Source organism: Acanthochromis polyacanthus, chromosome 12, assembly GCF_021347895.1.
Source record: "Acanthochromis polyacanthus isolate Apoly-LR-REF ecotype Palm Island chromosome 12, KAUST_Apoly_ChrSc, whole genome shotgun sequence".
NCBI lineage: Eukaryota > Metazoa > Chordata > Actinopteri > Pomacentridae > Acanthochromis > Acanthochromis polyacanthus.
Genome location: NC_067124.1, coordinates 16,717,369 through 16,731,872, shown reverse-complemented (window position 1 = coordinate 16,731,872; position 14,504 = coordinate 16,717,369). Strand labels below are relative to the sequence as shown.

Genomic DNA, 14,504 nt, shown 5'->3' with positions numbered 1-14,504 from the left:
GTGATGCCACTCTGAGACTCCAGAACTTAACACAAACAGCAAATCAGCAGCAATCAGGCTCATTACAAGTTAAATTATTCCAAATGTAAGTTGACAGTTAGTTGTGTAATGCTTTAAAACATGCAACAACGTCTTACAATCAGTGCTAAACCTAATTGCTTACCAGTGATGGTAACAGGGTCACTTCTACTGGAAGCTGCAGCGTTTTGCATTAATGGAAACCTTAAAATGTTTCCTACTGATACCTGAGGAAAATGCATTACACTTATTGAGCATAGTGTTGCTCACAGTAATAATCCAGCAAATATTTACATTTATTACAGTCATGTGACGCCATATTTTACTTCAACAAATTACATTAACAATTAATGTATTTTTATATTTTACTCAGGTTTATTTTCTGCTGTCTGACTACTTGACAAATGAACTATTTTGCAGCTCCGCTTTTATTTTCCGTCCTTGCTAGTTAAAAGCAAAATGCCTAAATCATAAGCCTGTATGTGCAGCTGTGAATTTGCATTTTTATTTTCAGCTGTTTGCTGTAATTGACTTGGATTGCGTCCCCACTCTGACATAAAGGTTAGCTTGGACCAAGATCAAGTTTCCTATTTTCAGGCTTGTTCGATGTGATGATGTTCAGCTGCGATTGTTTCCACCTGCATAGATGAGCCAAATGTGAAGCTCCAGATTGATTCAAAACCTGCCAATAAGCTGAACATAAGGTTGCTTTAGTTTATATTTGCTGAAAGACTGTCGGACAGCATCTGTTTTGATTTTATCCGGTCTAAGTTTTGAGAATAGTTTTGTTAGAACCCTGCAGCAAAAGGTGAGCATGCCATAAACATCTACTGTAATTTCAACATTTACCTTTTTTGGCACAGTTCTGGTCTTTTCTTTGCTGAAGAACTCTCTGACAAATACATTTCCCACTGGAGTTTCAATGGTATATTCTATTTCTATGGATATAAACCAGCTTTTGTGCAGAAGCAAAATTGTATAGCACATAATTCTGTGAACCTGCAGAGAAATGACAGTGCTGTAACCCACATCCTCAGCAGTTTGGAGATGAAGTGAATAATTATAATAATAATAAATTGAAGCCACATTTTATTCCTAATAGACATCTTTTTTCTCCCTGTGAGACCTTAATTTTCTAAGTCTTGTAACTAAACCTTACAGTTCTATGTAGCTGTCAGAGCAGCAGGTCCTTCAGGAGCCTCTTGGGTCGATAATGTAGTGATTGTTGGTAAATCCTCCCACTCGGTGTCTGTTTTCCTCATTTAACCGACGCTGATGGAGCTCTGCTGTATCCCTCGCTGTTTGCATTGAAGTTTCCGTCAATCTGTGCATCCCTATCCACATATGTGCATATTTTATCATTTATGGGTTCATGCTGGGTGAATTAGACAGATTTTCCTCAGGACCAGTGTGTTTTGACAGACGGAGAAAAAAAAAGAAGCTAAATCTTGTTGAGGTCCATAATTTAGCTCATGAGTCATTCTGACCGTTCGGTGACTTATTACCGTCTCAGTCCGGCCTCAGATGCTATTTGCATTTATTATAGACTCGATGCATCAGCGGCTTTCTGGGACAGACAAAGCAGCGAATAAAGTATCGTTACTCTCAGCCAAGTTTGAGAACACAACACAAAAACTTTGAATGCAATGATGAGCTCGAGGGAAGAAAAGTGAAGACTAAAATAAGACTCTGAACCTTAAAGATATCCTCACTGCATGCTGGGGCTATACAACATGACCTTGTTTTGTAAGAAGCATAAAGAGGTGATGGATGACTGATGACTTTTACATTTCTGTCATGTTTTCCTTTAAGGTTTCTCGGGATTAACAGTAGAGTAATGATGCATTAATCTCCTCGGGGGGAATCTCACTTTTTCTTCCTTTGAGAGCTGAGTATCTATTCCAGAGCAGAAGGGATTCAGTGTCGAGTGGATGCTTGTTTCAATTCTGGGTTTATCTCAGTTGAAGAAATGCCTCTCCAACATGCAGGCAGCTGCTCTGAAACACACCATGTTTAACTTTTCACACTTTTGTCCCTTAGAGCTGGTGTTTGTCACCAATTTTGACGCACATTTCTGCTGAAAAGCACCACTGATTTCGCACAGAGAAAACTCCAACTGAGAAACTGCGCGAATGCCGTTTTCGTCTCTGCAAATGTCATTTTACAGACGATAAGATGTTGTAGTGGAGTTTTTATTGCTTGTGATGTGGCGGCTCATGTTTCATTCTCATGCTTTCTGCTTCTCACAAACTGAACTCGCTCTCTTCATGTCCAACTCTGTTTCCACTAAATTTCATCATTTCAGTATTTTCATTGCTGCGGATTTTATTTTCGTCTTCTGCTGTTGCAAGCGTGTGAAATATTTTGGCTGGGTTTGATTTGACAGGGGTGTGTGTGTGTGTGTGTGTGTGTGTGTGTGTGTGTGTGTGTGTGTGTGTGTGTTGTTGTTGCACAGTTGGAGGTATGTAGCAGATAAATCTAAAAGTTTTAATGTTTGGTGATTGGGGACAGACTGGCAACAGAAAGCAGAAGATTCTAACTGACATGCCATCTTTGTCCATCAATCAATGCTTTAGTCTGTTGATTTGTGTTGTTTTTGTTGGGCTTTTGGCCTTTTTTCCTGTCGTTAGCATTTATAAAAAGCAATAAATTAGAGTTGAAATAATGTGTTGATAACCTGACACCACATTTGACTTGCTATAGCTGCATTTAAGATTTAAAATATCAAAAACATACTTGACATTAATTCTATTTCTTAATTTAATTTAGTCACACGATAAAATTCAGTATTGCACATCTAATCAGATCTGGTTAGAGGTGGTTCCACTTTCTTCCTGTCTTTTTTATTCCTATTTATGTTCCAAAAAACATTCACTTTTAGTGTGTTCAATGAATGTTTATCCTGTTCGGCCCACGACCTAAAGTGTGCTTTGGGTTTTGGCCCCCGGTGCAATTGAGTTTGACACCCCTGCCTTAGGATTTCTGCAGCCTTCAGTGTGCAAGTTTTAACAAACTCCAATCAGAGTATGGCTTTGATGCTAATGCTGTTTTGCTAGTAATCGGGTAGCTGTCTTTCACTGCAGGATGGCTGATCTCATGGCTCCGGGTGAAAACAGATTGCCATTTCCTCGAACCCGCCAACAATTCATTTATGTTGTGTCTTCTCAGTTCTCCTTGCAAGCTGTTGTTTTTTTCGCCATGCCGAGTCTCATAGTAGCGCCGAAGATTAAATTCCTTGCTTGCATACACACCACGCACACAGTTTTGTCATTCACCTCAGTGAACGAATAGGAACTGGTCCATTTGTCTTGGTAAATCCTGTACTCGATGTCCACTTTTTTCTTTGTTGACAAAGATGTCTTGCTGATTGGCGTGTCAGGGCCAGCAGAACAGCAGGTGAAACCCCAATAGACAAAAATGCCACTGACAGAACCGGATTCCGTACTGCTGCCACCTGCTGCAAGTGCCGAGTCACGGTGCTGCATCACGCTGTCTGCTCCGAATAAGACAGAGCGCCCCTAGCAGACAATGTGGGAGCTGTAGTTTGATCAAATAAATGCAGTAGTAATGTTGGTCATAATTTTATGAATATTTTTTGATATTGTAGCTGTATTCCACGGGCCGGGTCGGACCCCCTGGCGGTCCGGTACCGGTCCGCGGACCGTATGTGTGACCCCTCCGCACACTGTATACATTACAAGTAATCTTCTCAACCTGTGTGCGGAGGGGTACAATATCAAAAATATTCACAAAATTATGACCAACATTACTACTGCATTTGTTTGATCAAACTGCGGTTCCCATATTGTCCGCTAGGGGCGCTCTGTCTTATTCTCTAAACGTTTGTGCACTGAGTCTGTTTAGTCTTGGAGATGGTGAAATCTGCAGCAGGAAACTAGCAAAGCAACCCTTAAATTAATAAAAACTAGTTCTTACATGGGCTGCACAGTGGCTCTGTGGTTAGCACTTTCGAATTGCAGCTAAAAGATCCACGGTTTGCATCCCCACCTTCTCGCAATCTTTCAGTATGGAGTTTGCATGTTCTCCCTGTGCATGCCTGGGTTTTCTGTGGGTACTCTGGCTTCCTCCCACCGTCCAAATACATGCTCAGATTAATTGGTGATTCTAAATTGTCCATAGGTGTGATTGTTTGTTTCTGTGTATAGCCCTGTGATAGATTGGCAACCTGTCCAGAGTGTCCCCTGCCTTAACCTTAAATCAGACTCCACCTGCAGACTCCTTCTTTAAATCAGCTATATCTCTTTGCTGTGGACTTCCTTTGGCTCCTTCTCTGCATGCAAACTGTGGATTTTCTATTTTAATCCATGTTTCAGCAAGGAATGCCAAAATATTAGATACTTTCAGTTGCCAACTCCTACATGCGATTCCAGATTCCAGCAGCCATGTCACTGCAGCTGAGATGAGATATTTGTAGAGAGGCATATAGACTATAAACTCTGGGGTTAAGGGAGAGTATACAAGCCTTAAGACTCTTAACAGTTCTTCCTGATGGTCAGAACAGATGTGGTTGAGTTTGTATTTCCATAATTTGTGCCCCACATACCTCAATTTAATCTTCATTTCATGAGCAAAATCAGCTGCATAAATAGATTTTTCTGACCGGAAATCAAGACTCCTCTGCAACAGGATAAACAGCGCAAATGTTGTTAAAATGTTTGGCTAAGAACTGCAAAGACTCTGCACCCAGAAGCTCCTGTTTCTACTGTAACATGTTGGATGTCTGTGGGCTTCAGACAGAAACACACATGCGCGCTCCCAGACGTGCACGGCCCTCCTCTGCCTCCCTATCTCGTCCTCAGTTATGCCTCCTGCTCCTTATCGCTCCCTCTGACGGCTCCAGCTGCAGTTTATTTGTGTGTGCAGTGAACTGAGGATCCATTAGTGTCGGTGACTGAACCAGACCTCGGCCACAATATGAGCTTCTCTCACATTCCTGCTGCTGACCTGCATTACATTAACACTGTTCTGCAGCTGAAGTCAGTGCACGTGCAGTGACACATGAACGCTATCCTTTGTTTTAATTATAATTCTGTTACTGTGTTTGTTACAGCAATTAGTCTGCAGATTAGCCTCTACTCCTCCAACAGTCTCAGCCTGACCAGAGGATCTTTTTCCTCAGAGTCCTTTAAATGCTTTTTGGCCTTTTACTCAGAGTGGTTTCCGTCCAGCTGCTCTGATTGGTGGAGTGATGCTGACGGCTTCTGATGCCCTCTTAGTGGCTGTTACTCAATTTAGCAAGATTGGCGACTCCTAGAAGAGCCCCGTTGGTTTAAATTTCTTCTGTTTCATGATTATTAAAGTCACAGTGTTCCTGTGACTTTGGTTGTTGTCCCGACATGCACTGTAAACTGTCAGGTGTTTGCTTTTCTCAACTATGTTCTTAAGCTTCAGTGTACCGCCGGCGGTACACCTACTAATTTGCATAGGAATTTCAGGAATGTCCGACGGGTGCAAACGCGATTATACAAACACTATACACCGATGGAAAGCTTAGATTCTCATGAATCCGCCGGTATAAACCACTTTCAGATGCGATTACCACAGCGGGTGAGAAAAACACATTTGTCCGACAAAAACAAATATTCATCCATCCGTTCTCTATACACGGCTTGAAAGCACACAGCGCGACTCACATTTCCGGGTTTATTATTACACACACAAAAAAAGATTCCACAAAAAACGGCCATAATCCAACCTTTTACATCAGATGACACAAGCCAGTAAACTATTTTGTCCAAAACATGTCCTGAAGTCGGTATAAAATCCCCGAATCGGTCGTTTTCAAGGAAATGCACCTCCCGATGCGCGTCCAATATTCCCCGTATTTTTCGTAATTTTTTTTATTTAAAAATAGAATATTAGCGATTTTTTGTACTGAAAACGGCTGGAATTGACTGAAGCTTAAAGGGTTAATTAAATCTGCCACAAGTTGACTCCAGTCATCTGACAACATTTGAGCTCCACAGTAGATGACAGAAATATTTTATAAGCAAGAAATTTCACCCATCCGTCCAGCCATGAACGAGACCTGCTTTTTCCTGTGGACAGTTACAGCTGGTGGGAGTTTATCCACAAGTGGACGTTCAAATTCCACACAGAAATGAGCCAGAACTGTTTTGATTGTTAGTAAATTAGCAAAACTCTGTAAAGACCTGTTTTCACTTCATCATCATGGTTTATTGAGGGCATATTTAGGGGAAGAAATGACAAACTTGAAAATCAGATTTGCAACACTAAGTGGTTTTTATCAGCTGTTTACTCCATCAGCTGCTGCAGGAAAATTAAATGTTTACATTGTTGCACATTGAACTCATTTTACAATACAATGTTTATCGTCAAATTCTCCAGATGCTGCGATGTGCGAGCTGTTCATGTTCTGAATCACTTCTATTGTTGTTGATCAACCTGAAAAAAGGCACATTTGACTCTAATTATGCCCAAAAGAAATACTGGTTCTACTCATAGTTTTTTCTTCATGCCCATATGCTGTAGATCCCAGCGATATGACACATTTCCACACACAGAATAATGTGCTTCATCAGAAACAGACAAAACCTCAAACATTAGGACTGAAATGAAAAATGTAAAAAGTCGTGGATGATCTATGAGGTGAATACTGTGGATGTGCTGCAATCCGTTTTGTTCCGTCAACTGTGTAAAGTCATAAAACGACATCATGTCATTTATACTCACTGCAGACTTCCTCTCATTCTTTTTCTGTCCTCTGAGCTGAGATTTAACTTCACGCTGGGCTTAAGAGTGATGGCAGCAACAAGAAACACATTGGAACATTAATCTGTTGATTGATTTTTTTATGATTATCAATAACTTTCCTGGGTGGGAACGTGTTGTTCCATCAGCGGTTTAATGAATCATGACACGTAATGTGGAAAAAACATCAATAGGAGACTTTTATGTGAACTGAATAAACCACGAATAAGCGCTTTAATCTGCATATATAAATGACAGAATCAGCCTGAAGCTTGAACAAAACTAATTTGGTGTGAGTTTGTGAGAGCCACATTTTTCTGAGCGATGCGTTTAATTTCACACGATGTTAACAATATTCTTTTGATTTTCTTGTGCTCAGATAACATTTGAATAAAATCCAAGGACTTCACTGTGCTCAGAAACTCTTATTCACACTTCATTTAAAGGGTGTGATTGCTTTAACGGATTCACGTCGGCTCTTTGTGTCTACTTTAAGAGGCTGCTGGATCTAATGAAATGTTTGAATAAACGAAGGAACTCAGTATTCACATGGTAAAGTAAAAGGACAGTTGCTCATCTGTTTCTCAAAGCGCCTTAAGCCTCGGAACTCTGAGACGTTTTTTCTTCACTGTGGTTCATTTTTCTTTGCAGTCTAAAGTCCTGCAGCTCTATGGAGACAGAACAACCACAAAGGAGAGAGAACTCAGAAATGTATTTTGTAAAGTATTATATTAGAAATTAGAAAAAAAAACCTTTAATTTCTGAGATTATTTATTTGTCAAAAAATTTAGAAAAAAATTAATGAACCTGTTCAACATTTTTCCCAAGTGTCTACAGCAGTTAGAAACACTGAAAAAATGATGACACCACATGCAATGATGCTTACATTTAGATTTTTTCTCCATACTTGTGTCCTATCAGCACGGTGTGAACACTGCCTGCAATTCAGCCAAAAATTACCCAGATTTTTATCTCAACTCTTGGTGGCACCTGGTTTAATCCTGATTTCTTGGTTGCACTGAACACTGCAGTTTTTTTTTTATTCTTACAGAATTCGGTACAAACTATTTAATTGATTATAAACTGACTGGTTATTTTGGTTATTGGTCATTTTCCCCAATAAATCTGGCAGTCACATGTGATTAGTTCAAGAACTGTTGGAAAGTTGAACATCCAGTGATTCTACAGCTTGTACCTCTGATAAATGGTGTCATTTATTTTTAAGATGCATTTTAAATCCGCCTGCGGGTTTCAAGGTTCAGAGGGTTAATTGAGCACTGAATACAAGTGATTTATTGTTTAACTTCACTCTAATTTGTTAAATGTTTGTTTCTCTGCCTCTCCTCAGGCTGGCAGGTTACGTAGAGGCCTTGGCGTCTCGGCTGGGGATGCAGATTCCAGATCTCAGCCCAAAGCAGGCCGACATGTGGCAAACCAGAGTCAGCTCTCACTCGGTTTGTATCAATAAAAAAAAAAAAGACACAACTGTGTGTCCGTCTTCTAACCCGAGGAGACTCTGATTAATGAACCTGCAGCATTATCGCGTTTCATGGGTTTCTGTTTACTGCACACGACAATCACAAACATGAAACCAGATGCTCAGACAACAGAAACGCGCGTCTCTTTGATGCAGCCTTTAAATCGTTTGGTCCTGCTGAAAGAAAATTAGACCTGAGTGGTTTTTAATGTGCTACGACTGCTGAAGTGTGAAATATAATTAGCTGCTGGTTTAACTCTAAAAGTCACCTGGCTGATTGTTAAAGGTCATGGAAAAACTGTTCAAATAGGTTAGCAAATATATTTTATTATATTGTTTTTTATACAAGCAAATGCATGTCAGAGTGTGTAGAAGTCTGCTTACTTCTAGTGTTTTTTTGTTTTTTTGTAGATTTGCTTCATCAGTCTAAATAAAAAGGACAATAAAATAATGGATTTTCCTTCATTAGTAAATTTAAACAATTTTTGAAGTCCTGTATTGACTCTGTTTGGGTTTTCCTGAACTTCATACCTCCCTCCTGTGTGCAGGGCAAAGCCATCGGCGTCGGCATCGGCTGCATCCTCGGCATGTTTCCGCTGCTCTTCTTCAAGGACGAGGACGAGAACAAAGACGGCCAGACGAAGGAGAACGTTCAGCCGCCTCCTGCTCCAACAGAAAGCAGCAAAAACTGAAACTAGCAACCGGCTGGAGACAAATACTATTTGGAATCCGTTCGAATATCTGACTGAATGTGAGTCTTGCCTGGTGGACTGGAGGAGCGTTTAGCCACCTAGCAAGGCTCAGTCACCCTGTCAAAGGTATTCTGAAGAGGATTTTAGATAATATTTGACTGTAGACTCTGAACATAAGCACAGGAAACTGGTCAGGAGACGAGCTTGGACTGCTGCTGCACCGTATCCTCACCTTGTCAACGGGCAGAATTTCATTTGTCCGACACACCCTGAAGTGGCCTCTGCTTGAGTCAGTTCATGGAACTAATACAAACCTCTGACTGTAGACGGCCGGCTGACAAAATATCCTAAGTTGTGGAACCAATGCAAAGAAACACTACTAGAGCTCATTTAGAAAAAAAAATCTTGTTGAAGGTTTGTTTTCTGTCAGAAATCTCGATAGCTACGACTGAACGAAGAGCAGATTCAGTGTTTAAACATGCTTTAAAGAGCTTCTCTGTTTCTCCTCATTCGATTTTAATGCATCGAGGGAAAATGTGTTTCAGTTTGAGGTCTTAAAAAGTCCTGCTTCAGCTGCAGGCAGTTCAATATCTAATCTGGTAAATGCTTTTTTAGATTATTTATTGTCTTTATTTTGTCGTTCAGGAGCTACATGTTTGCTTGTAGCTCTGCCAAAGCAGCAACATTCCCCGATTGTCTCCCATGTGTGCCGTATGTAAACAGGTCACTGCAGTCTTAGTCTTTTTAAAGAGCAGTTTGCAGAAGAAAAGAGGAACGAGAGGCCAAGGGAGGAAAAACATACAATATCTGTGGCAGAAAGATGAATAACATCAACAGGGAACCACCTGAGACTTCTGTCCTCCTGAAATGACCCTCCTCCTCCGCCAATATTAGAGGATTTATCTCCTGCAGCTCTGCTTTAGCTCGCTGCAGCCAAAGTACAACACAAAACCTACAACTACATCGAGGAGGGTGGTTAAAGTTTTATGTTACATTATGTGAGATTTTTGTAAGCCTTTTTTTCATCCTCTAAAAAAAGCTGTTACCCGTTGTATGAGCGCACAACTACAGTCGAGCCTTAAATTATTCACATCTAAGCTAAATTTTGATTTGTAGTGAATTTTTATTTGACCAATAGGTTTCTCTGGAAGGAAATGACATAAAATGATGATTTTTTAAAACATTTTCATCTAAAATATCATGCCCAAACATATCAATAACTGCTGAAATTTTGTTTCTAGGTCATTTCAAACGATCCTGTTAATTTCTGCCAGCAATCCTGACAGAAAACATCTATTTGTTAAATAGAAATCTATTATACATCAAAATTTGGCAAGGATATGAATCCTTTTTGGCTTACCTGTCCATTTCTTCCTGCACTTTGATTATAAAGCCTGTTCTGCTGCCCTCCACTGGTGGAGACACAAAAGAGGTTTTTGTTTTCTTTCAATGTGATAGAAAACCTAAATAAGTCCCTCATCTGGTTGTAACTCACCTCTTTGCTTCTGAGCATTAAAACTGCCCAAGTTTAGCTGCTAATTTATCTCTATATGATTATATTTATTTCTCATTTTGACATACAAACAAGGAAATTTGCAAGTTTTATTGTCACGTGCTTGGCTCATCTCAGCAGCTGCACTCAAGATTTTATTCTGAAGTGAAAGGAAGCAAACAGCATTTTTTTTTTTTTGCTGTAGCACTCGGATTTGCATTCATGTCTGTTCTCGACGTTTACTTGCTTTAGCTCAGAGGACGATATTAAGAGTAGAAAGTATTTATCAGCACAAAATCCATGTTAGCGAGCGTAATTTCCTCAGAAGGGACCTTGCAGCTGATAAACATGTTCTGAAAACACTTTCATAGGAGACTTACTCTGTATATGATGTTATTTACTATGTGGGAAACAGTGATACTAAAGAGTGATAAAAATGAAGAAAAATGTATAGAGGAATAAGATAAATATGTAGTTAGGATTTTTGATCTGATTGCTTGATTTCCACATTGCATGCACTACTAATAAAAAGTACCAATAATAAAAAATGTTGTAAGGTCATGCATCACTGATTAAGAGGTTAATACAGGTAACTCAGGCTGGATTAACATGCAAAAGATCAGATTTTTGACTCTAAAAAAATGTATTTTTATGACTGTTAAAAAGCACAAGGAGTCCATTCAGACACCTAATAATGTATGTTTGAAAACAGGATTTAAAAATAGGTATAAGAGCTTCTGCAGAGTGGAGATACGGACGCTGTATGTGGTGGTTTTTGCATAAAAAGTAGCAGAATATTATGAGAAAACAGCATCTTGATGGGCAACGTGCTGACAGTAATGGTTTTCAGTAATCCTGGCAATTTGCCTCCTTGAATTGCATCATAAATTGCCTGTTTGGAGGCTTTAAGACCATCTTCAGACTGTAGAAAAACATAATGTGTCCAAATCTAGTAGCATGAAGCTGTTATGAATTCACTTTAACGATGTCATTAAACTTATTTGGTTTTTAAAAGGAAGGAAACCAAGATCGACAGCTCACAGAAGCTCCTCATCTTGAATTGTTGTGAATTTATCTTTTGAAATCAGATGAAGATGATTCAAAAAAGCACATTAAAATAATCAGTTAAACGCAGCATGATGTAGGCAAATGCATGCAAAGAAAACAACCCGTTTTTCTCGATGTCTCCTGGTATTTTAAGTTGCAAGGTTTTGTGCAAACAGAAGCAGAAGATGAGATAAAATCATTATTATACCTGCTGGAAGTTCCCTCTAGTCCTTCAAACTCAAATTCAGACATTAAAATCTGACATTAAATGGGAATTTCACTGATATGCACCAAAAGAACAGACAGATATTCTGCATAACGGGTTAAAAACCTGATTCCTCCCAGTGTGTTTTAGCAGCAATGTTAATGTGACTGTAGGGACGACTTGATTTTGTGACACGGCGCTGAAAAGTTCATTTGCTGCTTTTGTCAAGGCTTCTTAAATATGTGCTGTGTACATATGTTAAAAGAAAATAAATTAAAAATACTCGGATAAATATCATGTAGAAGAGCTGAGTGCAGGAGTTTGTCTCCGTGTGATGTTTGAGTTTATCTGCTTTGATTAAAGTGGCTGCAAACATCTTCTGCATTCCGCATTATGGCATTTAAGGTTATTTATATATTCAAGATGGACTTGTGCATCATGGTTATCTTTATACATTTAATGTTTTAACAGCAGATTATCAAATTAAACTTTGAGAACATTCTTTTACAGACTAGACGGAGTACGTTGGACATCAGCTTTTTTTCCGGTTGCTGAAGTTCTAACTGGGACTACGAAGATTTGGGTTTGTAAAGTAACTCTGAACGCTTTTAATGCTTAATTAAGCCTCTGATGACGCAAATGGAGCTGTAACAGAAACCCAACAGGAGAATTAATTGGGCAGATTCAGTGAAAACACCTGTTCTGTTAGGTTTTAATTCGTTAAACACAGTAATTTACCAGAAGGAGAAGTGTCTCTCTTGGCCTCTGACGCACTAAAAGCGGATCAAGCTTCTTTTTTTTTGTAGCTCACAGTGCCTTAGTTTTGCTTCGTGCTCTTATAGGTTAACAGCAATATAGTAAAAAGTTCTGCAGACAGGATGTAAATTCAAAGTGAACCCAGGCAGAAAATTACTGGACAAGGAGCAAAAGGGTTAGGGTTCTCATTACAGTAGCAGTCACAATTGTTTAATTGAAAGTAGTGAGAGTGGCTTTGTTTGGTTAAAAAAAATACAACTACCATGAGAAACAGAGGAATGCATTGGATCTCCCTGTTGCAGCTGCAGCTTTGCAGAAGTTGTGTATATAGTGAGAGCAGTATGTTTCCGCTTCAGTAAAGTATCAATACTAAGTCCCAAATTAATCATATTCTTAGTTTTTAATTATAGTGAATTTTGATGGGATCAAATGTGTCTCTTCTGGCTGGAAATGACGTGAACAAGTGGCAAAAAAAAAGGGTCAGACATGTTAATATTTCTTTATATTTTTACTAAAAATGCCATGTTCAAAATTGTTCATACCCATACTCAGTAAACAATTGAATTCTTTGTCACTAAGACAATCAAGCAGCAGTGGCGGATCTTCCGTGGGGGCATGAGGGGGCAGTGGCCCCCCCTGTGATCTGATTGGCCACCCCGTGTGCCCCCCCCAAAAAAAAAAATTTCATTGGAAATTTACATTTTTCTTTCAAGTTGCAGAAATAACATCGGTGTCAGCAGGAGCCAGTTGAAGGCTGCAGTAGTTTTTCAAATGTTTGTTCCCAACCAAACCAGTCCAGGTAGAAGATGATGTGAAGAGAAGCTGGTTTCCAGGCTATTTATTTGAAAGAGTAAGTTTACAACAACACAACACGTGAGCAGAAAAATCACAAAGTCTGTCTTTAGTTCAGCTAAAAATATTAGTTTCTGTCTTTTTTATTGACCAAACTATTCAGGAAGTAGATGAAGAATAATTAAAGCTCTCATGTAGCAGTCCAACTTATTTTGGATCCTTGTGGAGAGTTTAGTCTTAGAGTTTGTAAAGCTGTTGAGTTTTCAGAGTCACATGGATTGTTTTGACATTGAATAACTGAGTCCTGAAATAAAATTACAGTTGTGGATTTCTGTCATTTAGTCTGGACTAAACAAATAACAGCAGCATTTTGATGTAGACTGATTAGTATACAGAACCCTATGATGTTTGTGGTATACAGCCGAGAACTAGTTGCTAAAAGTACAGAATATTATTTCTTATTTTAGGTGTGATAATTGTCAGTAAACATTCTAAGAAGTGGAAACTGACAGGGTTGTATATAGTGTTGTTCTTGTACAGTATTTGTCACTTAACTGCCCTCAGGATACTGTCATTGAGCTTACTAGTTTTACATAACAGGCAGATGCTGCAGCTAATGATGCTGTAATTCACATAGACAAGGAAACAAGTCCATTATAATTTGAATGTTAGCAGTCCAAAATGAAAAGGTCATATACAGCTTTCCTATTGGGTTAAAGAGTCAAAAAAAACCATGAAAAATACGATGTAAAAGCAAGACGTCAGTTGCAGCTTTCATTTTTTCTTACAACTTTTCGGTGGCCCCCACTGGTGGAAAACTTGAGAAGGTTTCCTGGTCCACCGGATGAAAAGCACCCCCAAACCATTACATGTGCTGTTGAGTCTTGTGCAGAGTCTGCTTTGTGATGTTGGCATCAGAAATTTTAGTGCATTAGAATGCTCTCAAACATAAACATTAAAAACGGAATAGAAACTACATTTCTCTGGAACAGTTTCAAGAGGTATGAGTAATTTTGTGCATGGCATTTTTACTAAAAATATGAAAAACAAACAAACTTGTCTTCTTTTCTCACTTGTTTATGTCATTTCCATCCAGAACAAAAAGCTTCTGGTCAAATTAAAAGTCACCGTAAAATGCTATTTCTCGTGGAGAGAAATGATTTTGGCCTTTACTGTCCAAATATATTATATATATACATACAGAGACTGAAGAAAGAGGCACATACTTAGAAATGTTTGGGCAGCAGTGCAATCACAGCTGCTAATGCACCACACCTTTGCCTTATCATTTCC

General features: G+C 39.1%; 1 protein-coding gene across 1 annotated transcript in view; it reads left to right on the top strand.

Annotated features, from left to right (window-relative positions):
• The window catches only part of LOC110950462 (transmembrane protein 65), a 61,389-nt gene extending 49,351 nt beyond the window's left edge, over positions 1 to 12,038 (top strand). The window contains exons 7-8 of the mRNA XM_022193041.2: positions 8,099 to 8,204; positions 8,776 to 12,038. Coding sequence (XP_022048733.2) covers positions 8,099 to 8,204; positions 8,776 to 8,919 — 250 coding nt within the window. The 3' untranslated portion in view covers positions 8,920 to 12,038. The remainder of the gene's footprint in view (positions 1 to 8,098; positions 8,205 to 8,775) is intronic.
• The last annotated feature ends 2,466 nt before the right edge of the window (positions 12,039 to 14,504 follow it).